The sequence below is a fragment of the Anguilla anguilla genome, chromosome 11 (assembly GCF_013347855.1).
Source record: "Anguilla anguilla isolate fAngAng1 chromosome 11, fAngAng1.pri, whole genome shotgun sequence".
Classification (NCBI taxonomy): Eukaryota; Metazoa; Chordata; class Actinopteri; order Anguilliformes; family Anguillidae; genus Anguilla; species Anguilla anguilla.
Genome location: NC_049211.1, coordinates 7762376 through 7784301, shown reverse-complemented (window position 1 = coordinate 7784301; position 21926 = coordinate 7762376). Strand labels below are relative to the sequence as shown.

The following is a 21926-nucleotide window of genomic DNA, read 5'->3' as shown; positions in this document are numbered from 1 at the left end:
ATTAATGTATTTAAATATATACGTTCATCCACATAAAAGTGCACTAATCATACGCAGAAGCCTAGAAGGTAAACAGTGGCTATCGTTAGATGGCAAGAGAAACAGCGATTAGTGGGAAAGCTGAACTGCGACGACGGAGTTCTTTCTGTGGGCCTCGCACGCGGAGAACCAGGCGCTGCTGGGGTCTGAGCCCATTTCCACTAGCCCGGGGCTGAGAAAGCAACGTACTGATGCCGGATTCGTTGGAGACGAGACGGGGGGAGTCGGCCGTCGGCGTGGAATGAAAACTAGAATGCTACCGGTCCAACAGTATTTCTGAACGGAGAATTTCGCCATTAAAAGAAAAACAGAAAAAAATAAATAAAATAAAATTTTTAAAAAACGGGAAAAAAAATGTTAAAAGGAACCAGGAGTACAAGCCAAAGCACTAATGCAGAATCCCTGCACTTCAATAATAATAATAATAATAATAATAATAATAATAATAATAATTAATGCTGCATTGTGTTTTTCATTGAAATCAGATATTCTAGTACAACCTCTTCAATAAATCTCCCTATGTATATTTATACAGTGATTTCCCTTTAACCACTATCAAGGGATCAAGCAGTTCATGTAATGACTGAACTGACAATTTCCTTTGTATATCAACATCCACACACCTAGAGTTTATAGCTATATAATATTTTCTTTTTTTTTCTTTATGGTGTATTTTTTTTTTCCACACACGAAAAAAGTAACGAACAAAAAAACAAAAAAGTCAAACATGCACGCACACAAAAAAGACTGATGTGTAGGAAAAAGGTTTTAAATTTCCGCCCGTGTGTAAAAGAGGGCCTCATCTATATGTTTTTTTTTTCTTCTTCTGTTCATTCGTTATGCATAATTAAATTAATAATGTTGGTCATCTTGTAAACATCATAATAAATCATTTCGGGCCGTCGTGTTTTAAATTATTTTTTTTGTTTGTCTTGTCTTGTCATCGTCGGCAATGTCCTTTTCGCGTGTTAAATGAGGCCACTTTAATTCGTGTTTGTTCATAGTACGCGGGTGGGGGTGGGGGGGGGGGCGTTTCTCCTCAGTTTCTGTACAGGGGTCATGGCTCAGGGGTCGGCCTCTCGGGGTTCCAGTTGGGAAGCGTCGGCGTGGTTTGTGGAAGCATCGAAGCTCTCTCCGTTGTCCTTGTCGCCATGCGGGCCCTCCGGCCCTGGCATGGAGTCTTCGTACGAGTCCGTGTTCATGTCCTCCTCGCCCTCGTCTTCCTCCTCCTCCTCCTCCTCCTCCTCCTCCTCTTCCTCGTCCTCGGCGTTGATCTCCTCCTCGGGGGAGAGGTCGTCCTCGGCGTCGCCGGACGTGCCGGTGGTGTCGTCCTGGCCGCCCGGGGCGGCGAGCTGCGGGGCGGGGCCGGCTCCCGGCCCGTCCCCGGCCAGGACGTCCCGCGGCGTCTTCTTGCTCAGGTCCAGCGAGTCGTTGAGCCCCAGGCCCGTCGGGTTCTTCAGGAAGAACAGCGAGCTGCTGGCGTCGGTGCCCAGGGTGAGCGACCCGTCCAGGTTGATGGAAGAGGCGGGGTGCTCGTACCCCGGGCAGCCGCCCCTGGCGGACGGCAGGAACATGGGGCTGCTGTTGACGGAGGAGAACCCCTGGGCGGCGGCGGCGGCGGCGGCGGGTGGGGTGCCGGGAAGACCCGCGGAGGAGGCGGCGGCGGCGGCGGCGGCGGCGGCGGAAGAGGAAGAGGAGGACGCGGGCGCCCCGCCCATGAGGTGGGCCTCCCGATTGGGCGAGACGGAAGGCAGCTCCCCGCGCTCCTGCTTCTCGTGCTTGCGCTTGTGGGAGTCCATCTGGGACATGCCCACCACCGTGTGCTTGCACTCCGGGTAGGTGCAGTGGAAGTGCGAGCACTTGAGCTTGTACTTGCAGTCGGCCACCTCGCAGTCGACGCTGGAGCTGAACTGGCAGAAGCCGGCGGCGCTGATCACGTCCTGCTTGCCGTGGTGCTTGCGGTGCGCCGTCACCTTGGTGCTGTCGGTGCAGCGGAAGCCGCAGCGCAGGCAGTGGAAGTGCGTGCTGTTGCCCGAGAACTGGCAGTCGGCGAAGCTGCAGCTGAGCGACGACTTGAAGCGCTTGAAGTCGTCCAGCACCAGGTTGTCCACGCGGTCGTGGTGCTGCGCGTGCTTGTACATGTGCGTGCGCCCGCAGAAGCGGTAGCCGCAGTTCTCCCGCGTGCAGTGGTAGTGCGTCACCTTCAGCGAGAACTGGCAGCCGGCGTCGCGGCAGTCCTCGTACAGGTCGTAGCGCCGGAAGCCCTCCAGCATCATGCCCTCGTCCAGCATCTTGCGCGACGACGCCGTCTTGCGCCGCTTGCCGAAGGGCGACATGTCCTCGATGATCCAGAAGCGCTTCTTGGCCCCCGTCGCCGTGGGGATGGAGATGGTGTTGCCTGGCGATAGGGAGGGAGGGAGGGAGGGAGGGAGAGGGAGGGAGGGTAAAAAATAAACGCGTCAGTCTTGACCGGTCACAGATGACAAGCAGAGACAGCAAAACAAGCCCCTTCCCTGGCCTTTCTACTCTGCATTTACTTCTGGGAAATCAGGCGCCATTTTGGCTCAACGGCGCCGCGCAGTGCGGAGCCCAGCCTCGCAGCGGACAGGTGAATGATTCACACCCCTGCTGGCTCGCGGAAAGCCTTCGCGAGCGCGTGCCAGCGTTGAATAATGAATTACATTAATGGAGGTGATTTGGTGACAAAGGAAACCTGAGGCGTTTAATGGATGCCTGCAGCGTACCGAAGCCAAGCTGCCGGACCCCCGGGACCCCTGTACCCCTCGGGTTTGTGAAGGAGGCACGGCTACCGGATCAACTCGGGGTCAGCGCTAACTATACGATCTTGGGCCTGTCCCACTAAGAATCAAGAGGCCCCAATAAAACTTTAACACAGTTAAGTTAAAAGGGCTGGACTGGGCCGTACTGGGTTTACAGGGGCCCTGTTCCTCTGGAGGGCCCTACTGAAACGGGACATTAGGAAATTTGGGAAACAGGGAGGCAAGCGACTGTAAAATATGGAGGATCCTAAAACATAACTGTAGATCCTCCTTTCAGCCTCTCTGTTTTCAACACACCCCGCTGCCCATCGTCTTGATGTACAGTCCACTGCTTGTAATATTTAAATGCCATGCGTACTCCATTTTATTGCATAGTACTTAATCTGACTGGCATTACTTCTGTCATGTGGATAACCCTGTGAAGTGCATGATCGTACAGCAACCCTGATTACCCTGTATGGAGTTAACTGTATAACACAACCCTACACTTTCAGCATTATTTTTCTGTAAAGAAATATTTTAATAATACTCATAAATTTACAGATTTTATGTATATACTAGATTACTTCATAATAACTTAAAGTGTACTTTGTTTGGTTACTATGGTTTCATCATACATGTCGTATTGACAAATCTTAATCATTGCAGTCGTGCAGAGAATAATTTAAATTCATTCGGCGGTAGGAAACCAGTTTAGTAATGTTTCCACCCTTGATACTAATACAAAAACATGAAAAATGATTATGCAGAATGAGCCTCGGGACTTGGCACCACATGACGGTGTGCTCAACAGTGTCTGCACAATGACACATCAGTCAAAGAAAAACAATGTTAACAATCAAGTAGTAGCGCAAGTTTGTTCAAAACTATAAAAAGCTAGTCCCTTCTTCCACGCCTGCCCACCCACGCCCATGTATCACACCCAGCTACCAGATTTCCCACTGGTTTTCCTGCAGAACTTAAAGATAGCATTGTAGACTTATCTTTCTCATGATAAACTTTCTTTTTTTTCAGCTTTGAATTTACAATAAAAGATATGATTGTGGTATCCAGGATCTTTGTTTAAAAAAAAAGGCATGTTGGCAAAAAAAGCACGTTTTACATTACATTCATTACATTACATTCATTTAGCAGACGCTTTTATCCAAAGCGACGTACAAAAAGTGCATAGTTTTACAAGGAGAGCGAATCGCAAGGGCACTCGCTCTTACACTGTAAATATTGACAGTATCAGAGGACTTTTATTTTATATTTCTTAACATCGAGGAGGAAGGCTAAATGTGTGGTCACACAGTTTTGCTTCTACACACAGGACTTTTATTTTATATTCCTGAACATCGAGGAGAAAGGCTAAATGTGTGGTCACACAGTTTTGCTTCTACACACAGGACTTTTATTTTATATTCCTTAACATTGAGGAGGAAGGCTAAATGTGTGGTCACACAGTTTTGCTTCTACACACAGACTTTTATTTTATATTCCTTAACATCGAGGAGGAAGGCTAAATGTGCGGTCACACAGTTTTGCTTCTACACACAGGACTTTTATTTTATGTTCCTTAACATCGAGGAGGAAGGCTAAATGTGTGGTCACACAGTTTTGCTTCTACACACAGGACTTTTATTTTATATTCCTTAACATAGAGGAGGAAGGCTAAATGTGTGGTCACACAGTTTTGCTTCTACACACAGGACTTTTATTTTATATTCCTTAACATCGAGGAGGAAGGCTAAATGTGTGGTCACACAGTTTTGCTTCTACACACAGGACTTTTATTTTATATTCCTTAACATCGAGGAGGAAGGCTAAATGTGTGGTCACACAGTTTTGCTTCTACACACAGGACTTTTATTTTATATTCCTTAACATCGAAGGAGGAAGACTAAATGTGTGGTCACACAGTTTTGCTTCTACACACCAGTCTGTCTGTGCGCCAGTACGCTGCGCCTGTTGCCATGTTCGTTCGCTCGTGTCGGGATGAGTACCTGCTGCGTCCTGCACTATGGGGACGTCATTTTTAACCGGCGACGGGGCGGCAACGATCGGACTGAAAGCCTGCGTGCTGGTTGGCATGACAACGCCCCGTGTGGCTCCAAGAGAGGCGCTGAGCAGAGAGTATGAGAGACAGGATGGAGAGAGGAGGTATGGCAGCGAGGGGAGAGGAGGTCGGAGGAGAGCCGGAGAGAAAGATGGAGGCTGAGGCTGGGGCGGAGGAGGTGGAGGTGCATTGTGGGTAGCAGCAGTGTCAGCGGGGGCTGCGGAGGCAGGAACAGTGACCTGGCAGCCTGATCCTACAGAGACAGGTTGTCCAGGGTGTGGGACAGGGTGGGGTGGAGACATGCGCGCACACACACACACACACACACATACATACACACACACACAAGCAGAGACAGGGGTGGGAGGTACACAGAGGGAGGAGATAACAAAAAAAACCACAAAGAAAGAAGCCAAATGAAAACGAGAACCCAAACAGCCCAAGCAACAATGGTGAGAATGGAAGATAACATTTGAAATCAAAATAACATGAAGAAAAATAATACAGACTCATTTGATGAAGGCAAGGCAAGAACCGAGAAGGGGGAGGAGACTATCTGACTTTCCTTACAGAGAAAGAGAGAGAGAGAGACAGAGAGACTGAGAGAGAGAGTGAGAGAGAAAGAGGGAGAGAGACAGAGAGAAACAGAGAGAGAGAGAGAGAGACAGAGAGAGAGAGAGAAAGGGATAGAGACAGAGAGAGAGAGAGAGAGAGAGGGATAGAGACAGAGACAGAGAGAGACAGATAGAGAGAGAGAGAGAGAGAGAGAGAGAAAGAGGGACAGAGACAGAGAGAGAGAGCTGGAGAGCTTTAGCACTCCCGGTGTTGGTGCAAAGTACAGCCCTGCTTTGACTGCACTGGCACTACCCTTGGAGTTGCCACAGGGAAAACACAAATGCGAGGGGCGGTGGAGACGACTGTAAAATCAATTTACAGCACCGTAATTTGATAAATGTCATAAACTACGGAAAACGTTTGCTGGGTCCCTATGTTTTATAGACAAGGAGGTACTTTCATGTGACTCAACTGAAAGACGGTACAGCCGAAATAAAACAATCACCGTGGTGCCAGCCTCTTCACCTCAGCTAACCTGAGCAAGATTATGAAAGGGTTTTCTATGAAAAAATGATGGCTTGAAAATGACCTCTGAATATTTTAAAAGTTATTTTAAGGCCTCCCAGAAAGAACAGAACTACCTTTTTCATTTGCTATTGACTCCTTTCTCTCACACCAATGTGGAGAGACATGATAAAGCACATTTGAACAAGAGCAGAGTTTAACGATATCTACAAAAAAAATGCTACAAAAATGCAACATGCATATGAACCACGTCAGATTAAAATGATGGTGTGTATGGTGCATCACGTCAGATTTAAATTAGCAGAAGCAAACAAGTCTATGAATCTTCTCATATCATGCTGACCGTACCTATACTGACACTGTTTCAGACAGGTTCATTATTGACACTCACTCATTTTACACAAAGCGGCGGCCATTTTGTGATGCGGTTATATCGCATTAAGCTCCAACATACACTTTCCACGCTATCAGGTTCTCAGAAAGCGCGGTCGACGTCATTAACTGTCGACGCAGCGCCATTAATAACGCCGTTAAGCGAATCACGAGCGGGCGGGGGGGGGGGGGGGGGCCCGATAGCCGGCCCGGGACCTTCAGGTGCGAGCAAAGGGGGGAGGCTTTCCGGGGGGAGCTCACCTGCCGGGGAGCTCTCGTTCTCCACGGGGGTGCTGGTGCAGCTGCGGTCGGGGTTGGACGACTCGGAGGAGAGGCCCAGGGGGCTGCCGCCGCCCACGTAGTCCATGTAGTCGTCCGTCTCGTCCATCACGTTGGAGTAGCCGGGGTGGAGGCCGCCCAGCGAGCCGCCCGACATGCCGGCCATGTGGTGCATGTCGTCCGACCGGTGAGCGTGGGACATCATCTGCAGGGGGCACAGTTGGGAATTTTGGGGAGGGGAGGGGGTTGGTGGGGGGGCGGGGTTAGGGGACAGTGAGGGACGTGAACAGGCACAGCCCGGCTTCCCCATTGGCCGGTCTGCCACGCACATCTCGGCGCAGGGAGAGAGTGCGTGCGAGACTCCGCGGCCGTTTCTGACACAGGGCGAGAGTTTCTGCCCCCCCGTCGGTTTGCATACTCACTGTATGCAAACCACCGCTGGCCAGCCTCCGTCGCTAAAGTTCCTGCTCGCCGTTTGCATTTCTTCACGCGTAATCAACGCGTGAAGAGAGATACGGCAGCGATAACGCACCCCCCCCCACCCCCCCTTTCCCCCTTCCCCCCCCCCCCCCACTCCCTGGAGCCATGGCGACTCACCTGGGACGGAACCCTGTCAAAGTTCTTTCCCAGCATCCTTCTCATGTGCTTGCGGGCGTGGGACGTCATCTGGTGCTTGAGCAGGAAGGAGAACTGGCAGCCCTCCCGGATGCAGTGGAAGTGACTGTTCACCTGGTTATACTTGCAACCTGCGCACAAGTAGGGGGTGGGGAGGGGGGGAGGGGGGGGGGGAAGACAAGCCAGCGTTGGGTATGGCGGATTCAGACTCCAGACCGTGTAAAACAGGTTTTTTTTTTACAGTGGCATGCATGAAGGAGCGACCTATCTCCGGAATCTGAGGGCTGGTACAGTTGGCTCATTTCCATTCTGCTAGTCATGCTTTGTTGCCTTTTCGTTTTGTTGTATTGGCAGTTTGTGAGTTAGTCACGTGACGCAGCACACGAAGGTCTGCCCACCGCACGCTGCGTGTTAATGTGTTCTTACGGGAGCCCAACGACAACCTCTTGGGGTGTTGGAACACGCTGATGAAGATAAGCGCTCCAACTGAACTTTTTATCAACATTTTTAATCAAATTTCACAAATATATTATCATGCCCACCACATGCATGATAGGCCCAGCGTCACATGGCACTACTGTAGAGAGCTTTCACTGCCGGAACAGGATTTCATTTAATTGGCATTTAAATAAATTCTACTTAATGAAAATATAAGCATACCACCGGCAACTGAAGTAAACATACAATTACTTCTATATCAGATTAATTTTTCAAAAACTATCCACTGCAGAATTTTTCATACATTTTATTGTACAGCAGCCATAGCCTAATTGCTGTATGAATTCAAATTAAGTCGCTGCTTTTTTGTAACTTAATCAAATGGTATGGCAAGCTACTAATAATTTTATTATAAATCAGGCCCACTGAAATAATTGAAAGAGGAACATGCGGGCAAGGTGCCGGCTCGTTGGTTGCCGTGGTAACCGGGGGCACTGCACAATGCCACGTGTCATCGAATAGCTTTTTGTTGTGCAACCCTGGCTACAGCGCGGAACATGCAAAGTTGAGCAAACAGCACCAACTGCCGAAATATCAGGGCCCTTTTGTCGGGAGTGGAATCCAGGTAACATCGTAACCAAACTTCTGTTTACTGCCGCTGCCATGGCAACCACCCTCGGCGTCCTGCTGAACCATCAATTCTTTATGACTCCGGTGTTTGCTTTTGTAAAAGTTGAAAAACATTCTACCCACCCCCCCCCGGCCCCCACCCCAACCCCCCCACCTACCACAATGAAACAGGCATATTAACACGAGAGACAAAAGAGCAGTTGATATGCAGCACTTTGTTTGTCTGTCGACCTCCAGCAAAAAACGTTTTTTTTTTTTCTGAGAGAAAAACAGCTTCTCATTTACTTGTGTGTGCTGACGATACAGCTCTGGAGAAACGCAGCAACGCAAACACAGTGAGCTAAACATGCCCTGTAATTAACAAACTTTAATTACTTGTTCTTGGCAGGTTAAATACACATAAAAAGACAACCATCAACCTGATTGCCTGCTATAAATACATAAGTTTATTAATATAAGACAAAAACCGGTAGATACATTTTCCTCTCGCTGCTCACTGCTCTTTCCTATAAAATACTGAAGACATTGTCTTAGACATTGGGAACACATAAATGATATGTGTAAATGATATAAACTGACGCTAAATGCTCCTCATTGAAAAGAACAGGTAAATAGTAAAACTACCTGCAAGGTCAAATAGTGCTTGTCATGAAAAATGAAAAATGCATAGTATAATTTTGCCTATATAAAGTGAGAACTGAAAGTAGGTATAGATCTGAACTCTTATTATTTAACCCTCTGAGGTGTAAGATCACAAATACGTGATTAGAATGCTCTCAACTGAACATTCTAATGCTGATGTCACAATCACCACCGGTAACTGAAAGCAACGGAGTTCTAGTTCCAGAAGTTCCATGAATTCTGATAAAACATTCATGGAAACCTTAGCCTCAGGTGATTAACTGCACCGATCAGCTGTTAGATGATAACTAATAGCTGAGTGCCGGGAACAGCGGCATACTTTGAACACCGGCCGAACGGTGCGGAAAAATCCAGAAAACACGTGTGGGCTGAGGGCAGTAGGGCATAGGGCTCAAGGTGCAATTACTATTACGCAACAATCTCACCTCCAAACCAGTCCGAGGGTCCGATTAAAAAAAAAAAAAAAGGCTTCTTTATAGAGTGGCACGAACGGGAGGACACGGTTTATTCAAACGACGACTGAAGACTCTTCACCTCTTCAGGCTGCACCTCTCCCCATCCCTCCCTTCCCCCCTGTAAATGACTAAACTTAGGGTTGTAACTAGGCAGCTGTTTCATAGGTGACTTAGTTGATGCGCCTGTCTTAACGACTACTTGTATTTTTATTTATTTTTATTTTTCCATAGACTGCGTTGTTGCCGTTCTCGTTGTTAGTGTTAATCAGTTTAACCATCAGGGTCCAAGTTGAACTATGCGGTTGTTCCCTGCACTTGGACCGGTACTTCTCTCTAGGGGTTTCGTCATACTTGTTCCTGGTTATGGTTATACACTTTGTTGTACGTCGCTCTGGATAAGAGCGTCTGCCAAATGCCTGTAATGTAATGTAATGTAATGTAATGTAATGTAATGATGCAGTTCTACCAGAGGAGTCGGTTCGGCGCGGTGCGGCGAGCGTCATACCCAGCCGGCCGCACTCCTCCCTCTTGGTGAAGTACTTGAACCCGTTGGCCGCCCGCCGCTCCGCCTTCTCGTGCTTCTTGACGTGCCAGGGCAGCTTGGTGGTGATGTTGGTGACGAAGTAGCAGCCGGGCCTCAGACAGTGGTAGTGGCCCCTCATCCGAAACTCGCAATGCTGGAGACGGGACGGGACGGGAAGCGAGACAAATCGGCGTTAGCCGCGAGCTGGTATGAACGCGGGTACAGTACGTGAGGCGCCACATCACAGCCAAGTTACAGTGTGCCCTGTAACCTGGCTAGTGCTGTATAGATACAGGTAGAAGACAAAACAAAAAAACTGAAAGTAAATTTTAGAAATGATAAATTCCTTTTTTTTTAACCTGACACTACACTCTTTCTTGCTTTTGAGAGCGTGAGATGGGGATCCCTGGCCGCTGTCACCCCCTCTGTCACCCCCAGTCCAGTGCCACCTGGGCCTGTGCCCCGAGCGAGGGGCTAAAGCGCCCGGGCCAGCACCCCCCGAATCCCACCCCCCGACCCCTTTCCTGTGAGGCGGGAGTGTCCCGACTCCTGGGCCCCTCCTTTCCAGCGCATCTAATTACCGCTGCCAGTGTTCTTTTTCTCCCTACCACCCTCCCTCTCTCTCTCTCTCTCTCTCCCTCTCTCTCTCCATCCCTCCCTCTCCCCCTCCCTCTCTCTGTCTCTTCCTCCCCCCTCTCCTTCTCTCTCTCCATCCCTCTCCCTACCTCCCTCTTTCTCTCTCTCTCCCTCCCTCCCTCTCTCCCCCTCCCTCCACTCTCTCTCCCTCCCCCCTCCCTCCCTCTCTCCCTCCCATCTCTCCCTCTCTCTCTCTCTCTCTCCACTGTAACCTGTTTCCAACCCGCCATCTGTTTTCCGGGCGGAGCGTCCCGCAGGAGCAGGGCACCTGGGAGCCCCTCGCCAGGGCCGTGTTTACTGAGGAGTGGTTGGAGACGCATAAATGAATGAATTTAAACTGTTTCCCCCCAAATGTGAGAGCAGAATAAGTGGGAGGAGGGGGGGAAGAGCGAGAGGGAGAGAGAGGGAGAGATGGATCTTATTTATAAATCTGTTTAAGACAGGAAGTAGGGAATTTGTTCATTTTATTTTTTTTTTCACTCCGGAACACAAACTGAGACAGACATCCTTTTAAGTTAATGTGGCGTGAAAATATGTAGCGCAACAGAATTATTATCGATCATGTGCTTTATTCACATTGATCAGATGTATGCAGGTAAATTATGAGCCTAGATTGGCTGATTTTATTTATTGCTTATTTGAGCAGACTAAGCAGTCGGTAACTGACCGTTAATACACGCTACAATGGAACAGTCATCACTGTTGCACTGGAACAACAGAAGTGATCAGAATAAGAGGGAATTAGAAACTGGAGAAGTGTTGGTGCCTTCTGGTTAAAAACCCCAGTGAGTGTTAAGACACCACCCTGGTTCTGGTTCTGGTTCCGTGTCGTTGGACTGGCTCTTGGACTCACCTGGTTAGGACAGAGACACTGGAGAGAGTAGTAGGAGAACTGGTCCCGCACGTTGACCAGGTTGTTGTTGGGATTGATGTGGTCCAGGCAGTGGGACTCGGCCTTCCCGGACGTCTTGCACACGTACTTGCAGTTGCCGAAGAGGCAGTGGAAGTGAAACTTGTTGGAGTACTTGCAGTCCGTAGCCAGGCAGGGGTCGCTGAAAAAAGACGAGACGGGCAACAGCATCGTTTTAGCACGTTAGCATATAATAAATAAATAAATAATTGGCAAGGAGCTGGGGGTGAAATGGAACAAAAACGTGCGGCCAAATAACAGGACTAAAGAGCAGTGCTGGAACAAAGGCCACGTCTTAAAACGGCCTCTCCCAGGAACACAGATAAGACCAGGGCAGAGGTGCTACAGGGCAGCTCAAGGTAACGGGAACTCTAAAGAGCAACAACGCAGAACGCGCGGGACCTGCATTATGACATTAGGCCCGGATGCAGCCTCTCAGGAGCCAACGCCTCTCAGAGCTGAAGTTTAATGAGTAGCAGTTATACAAGCTATACTGTAGTCTATAGAGCCAGCCAAAGAAATTATAGCATTTATAGCTTGCCCTCTATACCTGCATGTACAGTAAGTGCTTTCCTTGACACACTGAGCAGTACTATTATAAGGAACCTAACTGTAGTCGATTCCATTGTATATACCATAGTTACTGGTGAAAATATGAATTGCTGCAGGCACTGTAATGGCCGCCTCTTAAGCGGTTATAGCGTCAGACTCACTTGTCCTGGAACTGCAGGAAGCCGGGCTTGACCTGCGGCTTGGCGTTCTCCAGGGAGGTGGTGGCCAGGGGCGAGGTGGCGGGCAGGTTGGGCATGGAGGCGGGCAGCTGCGGGATGGAGCCGGCCAGCTGCTTCCAGGCCAGCATGGAGGGGGAGGAGCCGAAGCCGCCCGCCGTCGTGATGGTGGGCACCTCCATGGCCGGCGCGGTCACCATGGAGACGGGCGCGGAGGGCTGGGAGTTGGCGCCCTCGCTGGGCTCCTTGGAGTCGTTGAAGGGCGGCTCCGACTTCACCTTCAGGGTCGCTCGGAAGTGGAAGCTGAACAGGGCACACGGGGGGGGGGGGGGGCACGGGGGGGGGCACGATGTCAGCGCTCAGCACGGCAAGCGGCCGAAATAAATTAGCACATACTGTTCGAGAACAGTAATAAAAAATTTTCTTTTTTTTTTTTTAAAACAGCATGTACACGATTGTGTTCCGAGCGCTGAAACTCCCAGCATGGTCTGCGCTGCCCAGCGCCGCTACTGTATAAACATGCCTTTTAATTACAGGGCAAGTGCAGGGGTAGTGACGTGGAGGAGCTTTAACAGCAGATTTGTGCATTCCAGTAGAAGCACAAGGGCTAATTGTGTCATCTGGCACACGCCATTTGAGCCTGAGCTGCTCTCGAAGGTGAAAGAAAGCATTCATCCAATTGTGTAGGAAAAATTAAAAAAAAGAAAGGAACCCGTTAATAAAAGAGACAGACTGCCCGTTTCGCACCCAGGTTGTCGGAGGGGGGGTGGGGGGGAGGGCTGGGAGGGGGAGGGGGGTTAGGGGGGGAGAGAGAGAGAGAGCCCGCACTCACTTGGCGTGCTTGACCGCCCCGTCCACAGTGCTGAAGAGGGCCCCGCAGTCCTCCACCAGGCAGTGGAAGTGCACCTTCTGCAGGAAGTCGCAGTGGGCTTCGCAGAAGTCATCCGTGCCGAACCTGACGGCGACAGAACGGCGAAGGAAAACCGTAAGCAAAAAAATACAAAGCGCTGCTTACTGCTGCAAGGCTCCTGCAAAAGGAAACGTCCCTGGAGACGGTCTGTGAATTAAGGGAATCCAAAATGAGCACCTGAAGGAGTCAGCCACATTGTTACTGAGTGCTGACATGGCTGCTTGTTTGTGGATCCTATTTTTTCTTAGTCATCTGCGCAAGTATGCCCTCTTTTTTGTGTCACCTGTGCAGGCATGCCTTCATTTATAGCTACCTGTACACATATATCATCGTTTTTTGTTACCTGAGCAAATACAGCATGTCCTCATTTTTCGTTTTCCTGCACAGGTATGTCCTCATTTTTTATTACCTGTGCAGGTATGTCCTCATTCTTAGCTTACCTGCGCAGGTATGTCCTCCAGAGCTCCACGGGCTTGTCCTGGACGGGCCTCTTCATCGCCCGGCTCAGGTACTGCGCGGCCTCGGAGTTGTCCACGCCGTGGCCGCCCTCCAGCTCCGCCTTCAGGTTCATAGAGCTGAAGAACCCGGGGTTCACCTGCGACATCTGCAAAACATGCAGGGGTCATGAGGCACTGCGGGGGGGGGGGGGGGGGGGGGCACACACCACTCAGAGCCTCCAAACAGCCAGCGCTACCGCTAACTGAGCACAGGCCGAGCGCCTGCACACTCGCCACGCTTCCCACACGCCGACAGTCGTTCGCTTGTTACGCGATCAGGCTAACTGCAGCGAGGCTGCGAAAGGCCCAAATTCGAGAGAAGGCAGGTCACAGGTCATCCGAATAAAAACACTTTCGGATACAAACATCTCCTGTCGGGAGGCAGCGGGCGCCTCGCAGGAAGATTCACGGCCGCGTCCGAACGTTACGGAAGAGAGAGAAAAAATAAATAAATAAATAAGAAGAAAAAAAAAAAGCTCTTAGCCGGTCTGCGTTGCTGTAGGAAAAATGGATTTTGATACCTCTTTAAATCATCAAGGTAATGGATCCTTACACTACATTTATTTCTGTCGGAAAAGATGTATGATTAAAACACTGTCCATTTTAATCTCCGCGAAAACACACAATGTTTAAATATCTTTCCCCGACCGTTTACTCTTTTAAAAAAAATGAGGGTGACGGTTTTTCTATTTTATTTTTGCTTCTTAATCAAATAATTTACTAACTCCATAAATAAAGACGGAGCGGAGGGAAGGGGAAAAGGAGGAGGAGGAGGAGGGAAAATGCATGCAGAGTTCAAAACAGCTCATCAAAAAACAAACATCTCTATATATCTGGTGTGGCATCCAGCTACCGGTTCATTATATTAATTTGTGAGCGGTGGGTTGAAATTACACCGTATGAAAAATGGCTGGAAAATTTAAATGGTACAAACTCATCTTATTAGCGGTGAAACATTAAAAAACAAACAGCCCCCTCTGCGTCCTGCTAATTTGTCTTGGGATGAAACCGCGTGATGGATGGATCTTACCTTATTCATAAGCGAGGATAAAAGAGATGTATTTCCCGGTACAGGATGTCCGTTTGATTCATTACTGGAACAAGGAAAATGAACAATGTTTAGTCAAGATTTGCATGAGAACAGTAAATATTAACATTTATCACGGACTGCAGGGGATAGGCGATGAAGAAAAAAGACTTCTTTAAGCGAAATAAAAATGATATAAAACGAAACTGAACTTGAAGGCGAGGCTTGAAAAAAAAAAAGTGAAAATTGCTCCAGTGAGCCATTTGTGCAAACAACCTTTGGAAATGTGAATGTGCAAAAAAAAAAAACAAAAACAAACAGAACAAAGAGAAACACATTCTACATCACAGGGTTGATGCTGGTACTGTAATTGTGCAAACAAAAATGAGCAATAGAGAATAAAATAAAAAATAAAAAAACTGGAAATGAAAAAAGCTGATTTGTGATACTGCACAGTAAAATGTTCCGTGTTAGTTCAGGAGTACACGGTCCAATAAGGGAGTTGATTTAAGACAGAAAATGTAACTGTGCAGAAATATGAATGTCTAAGCTGATCCATACACTGGAAACTGAGACATCAGACAGGTGCAGCGTCCCTCCATGGCAGCCATATTAACTAGACAGGTCTTTTTTTTGCAAAGGCACCTTTTAGATCAATTAAAATGGCGTTTGCCTGAGATATGAACAGTGAGTCACACAGTGAGAGGGCAGGTCTGGCTGTGCAATGGGGCCGCCTCCGCAGAGGCGGGGCCGGGCCGTGGGGCCTGGGGGGCCGGGCCGTGGGGCCTGGGGGGCCGGGGGGTCGGTCCGTACCTGTGGTCCTTCTTGCTCAGGTCCAGGCTGTGCTCCTGCACGGAGTCCTGGGAGGCCCCGGAGGTAGCGTCCACCGGCTCCTGCTTCACCTGAACCAGATTAAACCGGCCGCCCGGAGCATGGTGCCCGTTCCCTGGAGGAGAACCGGAGAGAGAGAGAGAGAGAGAGAGGGAGAGAGAGAGAGAGAGAGAGAGAGAGAGAGAGAGAGAGAGAGAGAGAGAGAGAGAGAGAGAGAGAGGGAGAAAGAGAAGAAACAAACACCAGTTACTGTTGGTCTGCGTCATTATGACCGTGACGAGATCCGATCTGACTTCTGTCCCGGCCAAAAAGGATACTCCGAGTGATAATTATGGCAAAATTATGTCAGGCCGTCAAAGGCTGGCGGGCTTTTTTAAGTGGTGACTAAGAGGAGGGAGGAATGAGGGGAAAAGACTCCTTTTTCAGGGGCGCTTGTCAGAACTGATCTGCCGGCCTGCCTCTTAGCTGTTCATTACATGGGATGCTAATGCTGAGGGAAAGTGGCAGTTGCAGACTGGTCACCCCCCTCCCTCCCATCTCCGCTTGTCCTCGTTGGCCCGGCAACGGACGGCAGCCAGTGCCATTGAGCATGCCCAAAAGGGACGTCTGCCAATGTCGGTCAGATTGGAGGTGACAGCCAATCAGATCAGTTCAAACAGTGTGACCTCTCGATCGGATTTCCAGGATAGGTATTCAGTGGATGATGTGGTGAGTGAGACAGAAAAAGGAAAAAAAAAAAAGAAAAAAAAGAAAAGAAGAAGAGTTAAAGAAAAAAAAAAGATGTAAAAAAAGAGGAAAGGGAGGGACGTTGACAGGAATATGTGCCCCGGCTTTCTCCACAATCCCCAAGTGATTGAAATATTAATTTGCCCCGGGGCCGTGCAGAAGGAGCTCTGCTTCTCCGCAGACAGTAAGTGGTGTTTTATTAAAAAAGGAGGGACCCTAAGAGCACAGCCTTTCATCTGGGCCGGCGCTGAGTGCGTCGGCAGTGATTGGGCCCGGCGCTGTTTTGGGGGGGGAGCGGGGCCCATTTTGAGGGATCGTGACAGGCAAGGACGCGACCGCGGCGCGTGTGCCCTTGGCCCGGCCCCGGGGAGGCCTACGCTGTCCACGAAGGACGTCGAAAACCGGCGTGAGAACCGCCATACCCGCCCCCCCCCCCACCCCAGCCTGCCCCCCCCCCCCCCCCACCCACCAAAACCGCATTACCACGGAAACACGAAACCGCGACAGAGCCCCATCATTTAAAGAGAAAATGATGACCAGAACGGAGAGGCTGTTTATCGGAGTTCTGGGGGGGTTATTCTTCAGCGCCGTCACTCCCTCAGGCTCAAATCGTTCTGACAGTGGCGGAGAGTTCGCTAAAGGTAGTAGCCTTGCCGTCAGCACAAACAGCCTGATCACTGTCTGGTCAATGATTAATGCGCCTGACGTTAGACAACCAGCCACTCCAGCCCAATCGAGAGAAAGGACCGCACGCACAAGCCAAAGGGAGGAACGAGCCAATCATAACGCTCCAGCTTACGGCCCTGCCTCGCATTTTACCTTGTCGCTCGGTTAAGCCAAAGCACAGCTCTGACCAATAAAAGTTCAGGGCTCAAGGTGGCTCACTATAGGACTAGGCCTTGACAGACACTGGTTTAAGTCCCACGACAAGACGGACGGTTATGTTCATTGGAGAGGAACCAGAGAAAGTCCGATGAAAAGATATCTCTGGAATCACAGTTTATCTTCGCAAAAAAGGCACTCATGACCCTTGGAAAAAAAAAAAAAGAGAAACGAAAAGAAAAGAAACAGCAACCAGTTTGATCTCAGAGTGACAATTTTCTGGAAGTTCTCCAGGAATAATGTTCTAGCGTGTAATTAGCACTGCTAAGTTGCAGCGCCAACCAGAGATCATTTGTACCGCGTGTCTAATTAGCATACCCTTCAGATGTCTGGATCTTTTTTAAAAACCACAACTTAGCAAAACACTTTGGGGTAAATTGGAGCGAAACGCTAGAGGAAGGGGGAAAGACGAATAAAAAATGTTTCACTGTTTAAAAAGTACAGTGTATGTTTGTATTCATACCGGTACAACATCGCTGCTGTTTTTTTTTTTTGGTTTCAAAACAGCTATACCCTGAACTGTGGTTTGTGCTTTTTTTTCATAGTTACAAGAAATGGCTCAATGGAGTGGAATCTGCAGCTCATACCCCAACATACATTAAACGAAGTGAAAATAGCCACAGTCCTGAGATGTTTTTTTCGCTTTTCAAACTCTGAACCCTAACCACTTCCTCTTCAGCTTTTTCCCCCCCCCCCGCAAGTGACCGTCTCAAACTTGCATTATTTGGCAACAAAGTGTAGGGGCTCTGTGTCTTTCTGCAAACTAAGATCTGTGTCTTTATGCTTTTTATTATGAAAAATGTTTTTAAAAAAGCTATAGAGTGGAAGGCTTCACACCGCGTGTGTGCAGAGAGCGACAGCCACGGTTTTCAGACAAAGGCTGTTCAGGGCTCACACGTGCTCTCGATGGGAGGTGACGCCATCTGTGGTGTCGCCCCTGTGCTGCACACCTCCCCCCCCCCCCCCAACCCCCCTCTCAGTACCTGGCCCGGTCCCTGAGGTGGAGCACACACGACAGGCTGCTCCATAATGCCCCCCCCCCCTCAGCAGCTCTCCCCCCCCCGCCCAGAGCTCTCCTCCTTCTCCGAGAAGCACACCAAACAGGCCTTATAATCCTCCTCTCTGTCCTCCTCAGGCTCTCCTGTTTATCTCCATCCAACCCGTACCCCGCCTGCATTAGCCTCACCGAGTGCACAGTCCACCCCCCCCCCCCCCCCCCCCACCCGGCACTCTGTTCTCACCCGCTTAAAAACTAGAGCTCTTTAAAGAATTGCTTACATTTGCGTCGCCTTCATTGTTTTGTGCTAGTAAGCGCAAAGGGATTTACGAAGTGTAAGGAGGAAGTGATTGACATATAAGGTACACACTCTGATACTGTATGTATGGGTATTGCACAGAGTTGGTATGTTGTGCACAATGTTAGACAGATTTTTTTTTTTTTTTTGTGAGTTGAGCAAGGCCACATGTGGCTTTGACATAGACATGGGCACCAATGCATGCGTTCCTGTAGAAATGAGAGAGAGAGAGATAGACAGAAAGAGAGAGAGAGGGAGACACGGAAAGAGCGAGAGACAGACAGAGAGACAGAGAGAGAGAGAGAGAGAGAGGGAGACACAGAAAGAGTGAGAGTCAGACAGAGACAGAGAGAGAGAGAGAGAGAGAGAGAGAGATGAAGAGAGATAGAAAGACAGACAGAGAGAGAGAAAGTGAGAGAGAAAGACAGAGAGAGAGAGAGAGAGAGAGAGAGAGACAGACAGACACAGAGAGAGAGAGAGAGAGAGAAAGAGAGAGAGAGACCTCCCTCTCCCTGACAGCTCTGGTGCTCTGGGTCATTTCTACTTGAGTGATTCCTGTTTTTATCAGTTTGCATTTAAAAAAAAAAATGTTTTGTACTTTCAATTTCTGAACTTAATTTTATTCAGCCTCCATTTGGTCGGAACGAATGCGGCGCAGATAAGAGTCCAATGATGAGGAAACATGTTGAACACAGGCCCCGGGAGCCTGCTCTGAATGACATTAGGAGGCTTTACGGGCCCTGCTCTTACTGCCGGGGCATTTATCTGCTGATGTATTTCTGGGTATCAATGAAGTGATCACTTCAATAAGAGGTTTGGGGGTGAGGGGTGGGGGGGCAGGGGGGAGGTGGTGGTGGTGGTGGGGGGGCGGGGACAGCAAGCAAGCCAGAGTCTGTTACAGTACGCTGAGCAGTTTGTCTCCAACCCCCGAAACCAGAGATGTGTGTTTTTTTTTTTTTTTTTTTAAAGCTTCCTCCTCGGAACGCACGCCGATGACCTGTACGTGCACTCTCACTCCGAGCGCCACCGCAAATGCACCAGATCCACACAGAATTAAAAAGAGAAAAGAAAAGAAATACAATAAAAAAAAAAAAACTAAAAAAAACCCGAAAAACAAGAGAGTCGGACCAGGGGGAAGAGGATGTGGCTTTGCTACCAGTGGTTATGACACTGTGACAAGAGCTACACGATCCTTCTTTTTTCAATCCATGGACAAGGCATTTGAAAGTTTAAAAAAAACACTGCATGAATGTGCATAGAGATCTTTTTAACTGAAAGCCTATTCAAAATAAATCATGAGTTTCTTTTTTTTTTTTTTGGCTACCCTTTGACCAGTGGTCTGCAATACTGGTCCTGTAGAGCTGCAGGTTCTACAGGTTTGCTGGTTGTTGTTGAAACTCAACACCTAACTGATAAATTAAAGCAGTTCATGTCTTAGGTAGCTTGAATCACATGGTTTCTTTGGTTAAATTGGTGCAAATATAACCCAGCAGACTGTAGTGCTGCAGGATTCAGGTCACAGACCCCTAATATTCAAGGTAGTACCGAGCTGCCCAATCCTGTTCTGGGAGATCTACCATCTTGTAGGCTTTCATCTCAACCCAAAGTTGGCACACCTGGTTCTACGAATTAGCAGCTCAACAAGGTCTCTAGCTGCTGAATGAGGTGTGCTTGGTTAGGATTGGAATGAAAACCTGCTGGACAGTAAATGTTTTTCCTTTCAATCAGCTGCCAATCAAGGCTTTGAGAACAAAGGTGTGTGGATTCCTTAGACCAATCAATGACTCAGATGAAACACTTGTGCTGAGAACCAGCAGACACTGTAGCCCTGCAGGTCTGGAGTTTGGCTCCTGTGCACTAAGGCTCTGGGGATCCTGGGAAACTCTGAAGTGGACCCCCCCCCACCCCCCCCGACTTGCCGCATGCTGGCGGGGGGGCACTCACCTGCGTCCAGGCCGCCCGAGGGCTTGAGGGCAGCCGCCGCCAGCCGGGCCATCATGGGCGATATCAGGCCCTTGCTGGCGGAGATCTTCTCCATGATGGAGGAGGCGGCGAAGGAGGTGGGGGTGGAGGCCGCCGCCTCCCCGGTGGCCGAGGAGCACTGGGAGAGGGAGTCGGTGGGCATGGAGTGGGCGCCCGAGGCGGCGGCGGCGGCCGAGATGAGGCTGGCGGCCGAGGGGGGCAGCTGGAGGGGCAGGCGGGGCAGGAGCGGGAAGAAGGGGTTGGAGCCGGACATGGCGGAGTTGGACAGCGCCAGGGCCACGGGCATGTTGCTGGGCAGCGCCTGGGAGAGCAGGCCGGACATGCGCCCGCCGGCCGTGAGCGAGGAGGTGGGCTTGATGGTGTGGCCGGAGGAGACGGCGGTGGTGGGCGTGGGCAGGAGGTGCGGCCCGGAGGAGGACTGCTGGGTGGTGGGCGAGGCGCTCAGGCTGCTGTTCTTGCTGCTGATGGCGGAGAAGTCCATCAGGTCGTCGTTGCTGGACTCCTCCAGCTCCTCCTTGGGCATGAGGAAGGAGGAGGCCAGGCCCAGCACGCCGGACGAGCGGATGTGGCGGCGCTCGTGCTTGCGCTTGTGCGAGGTCATCTGGCTGGTGGAGGTGAAGGTGAAGCCACAGCCCGGGCGGATGCAGTGGAAGTGGTTGGTGGCCTTGCTGTAGACGCAGCCCTCGTACTTGCACTCCTCGTACTTGTAGAACTTCTTGAAGCCGTCCTTGGCGTAGGCGTCGTCTTTGATGTGATAGCTCTTGTGCTTCTCGATGTCGCACTTGTTCTTGAAGGTGAAGGTGCACCCGGGGCGCCTGGTGGTAAGAGTGGGGGGGGGGGGGGGGGGGGGGGGGGGGGGGGAAGCGTGAGAAATTTGGGCCTCTCAAATGGGACAATTCCCATTGTCATGCTACACAAACAAAGACACGAAACTGCATCGCCTAGCTGCACAGCTCCTGGTTTGATGATCGAAGGATGGGTTTGAGCCAGTACGTACACTGTACCACATTCAGGCCTGGCCATCTCCCTACCTCCACTAAGGCACTGGCTTAATTAATCCTCTGCTGCAAAGCCCTTCTCCATTGCAGCTACTTTGTATCTGAAGAAACTACAAAGCCCCTTCTTTTGTTAGGAAAACCATAATTGGGTTCTTTCAACATCCTAACTTGTTTCAGCTCTCCCTTTGACTCATCCTCAGCACGTTCACATGCGCTCTCTCACCCGCCACCAGCGAAGGTAATTTTAAATGTTTAAAGGAAATCATTAATTGTCTAAACGCTACGGCACGCGAAGTCTGATTTTAACACTCGGTCGGGAGTGTTCACAATACATTGTCACACCGCCGCCATGCTCTTATACATATTTCAAAAAAAATAACCGCCTTCCTCTCCGCAGGCTTTGACACAGGAACCTCACGGCGAACCGAACGTTACGAGGACCGAACTAATAAAAAAGCGTCAAAGAAAGGTGTCTCCACATCGGGGGGGGAGAATACTGACTCGGGATGGAGACGTAATGAGATTCAGCCACTTTAAAAAAAAAAAAAAAAAAGCCACTTTTTAAAAAAAACGGCAGACGCGCGGTTCTTGGCAGATGGGGCCGTTCGGCGA

The 21926-nt window shown here is 49.8% G+C and overlaps 1 protein-coding gene across 1 annotated transcript in view; it reads right to left on the bottom strand.

The window, feature by feature from the left end:
* Positions 1–819: 819 nt before the first annotated feature.
* Positions 820–21926, bottom strand: part of casz1 (castor zinc finger 1) — a 57987-nt gene continuing 36880 nt past the window's right edge. The window contains exons 6-17 of the mRNA XM_035382198.1: positions 20278–21196; positions 15413–15545; positions 14603–14666; positions 13516–13679; positions 12998–13120; positions 12151–12468; positions 11381–11579; positions 9874–10045; positions 7186–7334; positions 6571–6793; positions 4805–5110; positions 820–2437 (exon numbers count right to left, since the gene is read on the bottom strand). Coding sequence (XP_035238089.1) covers positions 1104–2437; positions 4805–5110; positions 6571–6793; positions 7186–7334; positions 9874–10045; positions 11381–11579; positions 12151–12468; positions 12998–13120; positions 13516–13679; positions 14603–14666; positions 15413–15545; positions 20278–21196 — 4104 coding nt within the window. The 3' untranslated portion in view covers positions 820–1103. The remainder of the gene's footprint in view (positions 2438–4804; positions 5111–6570; positions 6794–7185; positions 7335–9873; positions 10046–11380; positions 11580–12150; positions 12469–12997; positions 13121–13515; positions 13680–14602; positions 14667–15412; positions 15546–20277; positions 21197–21926) is intronic.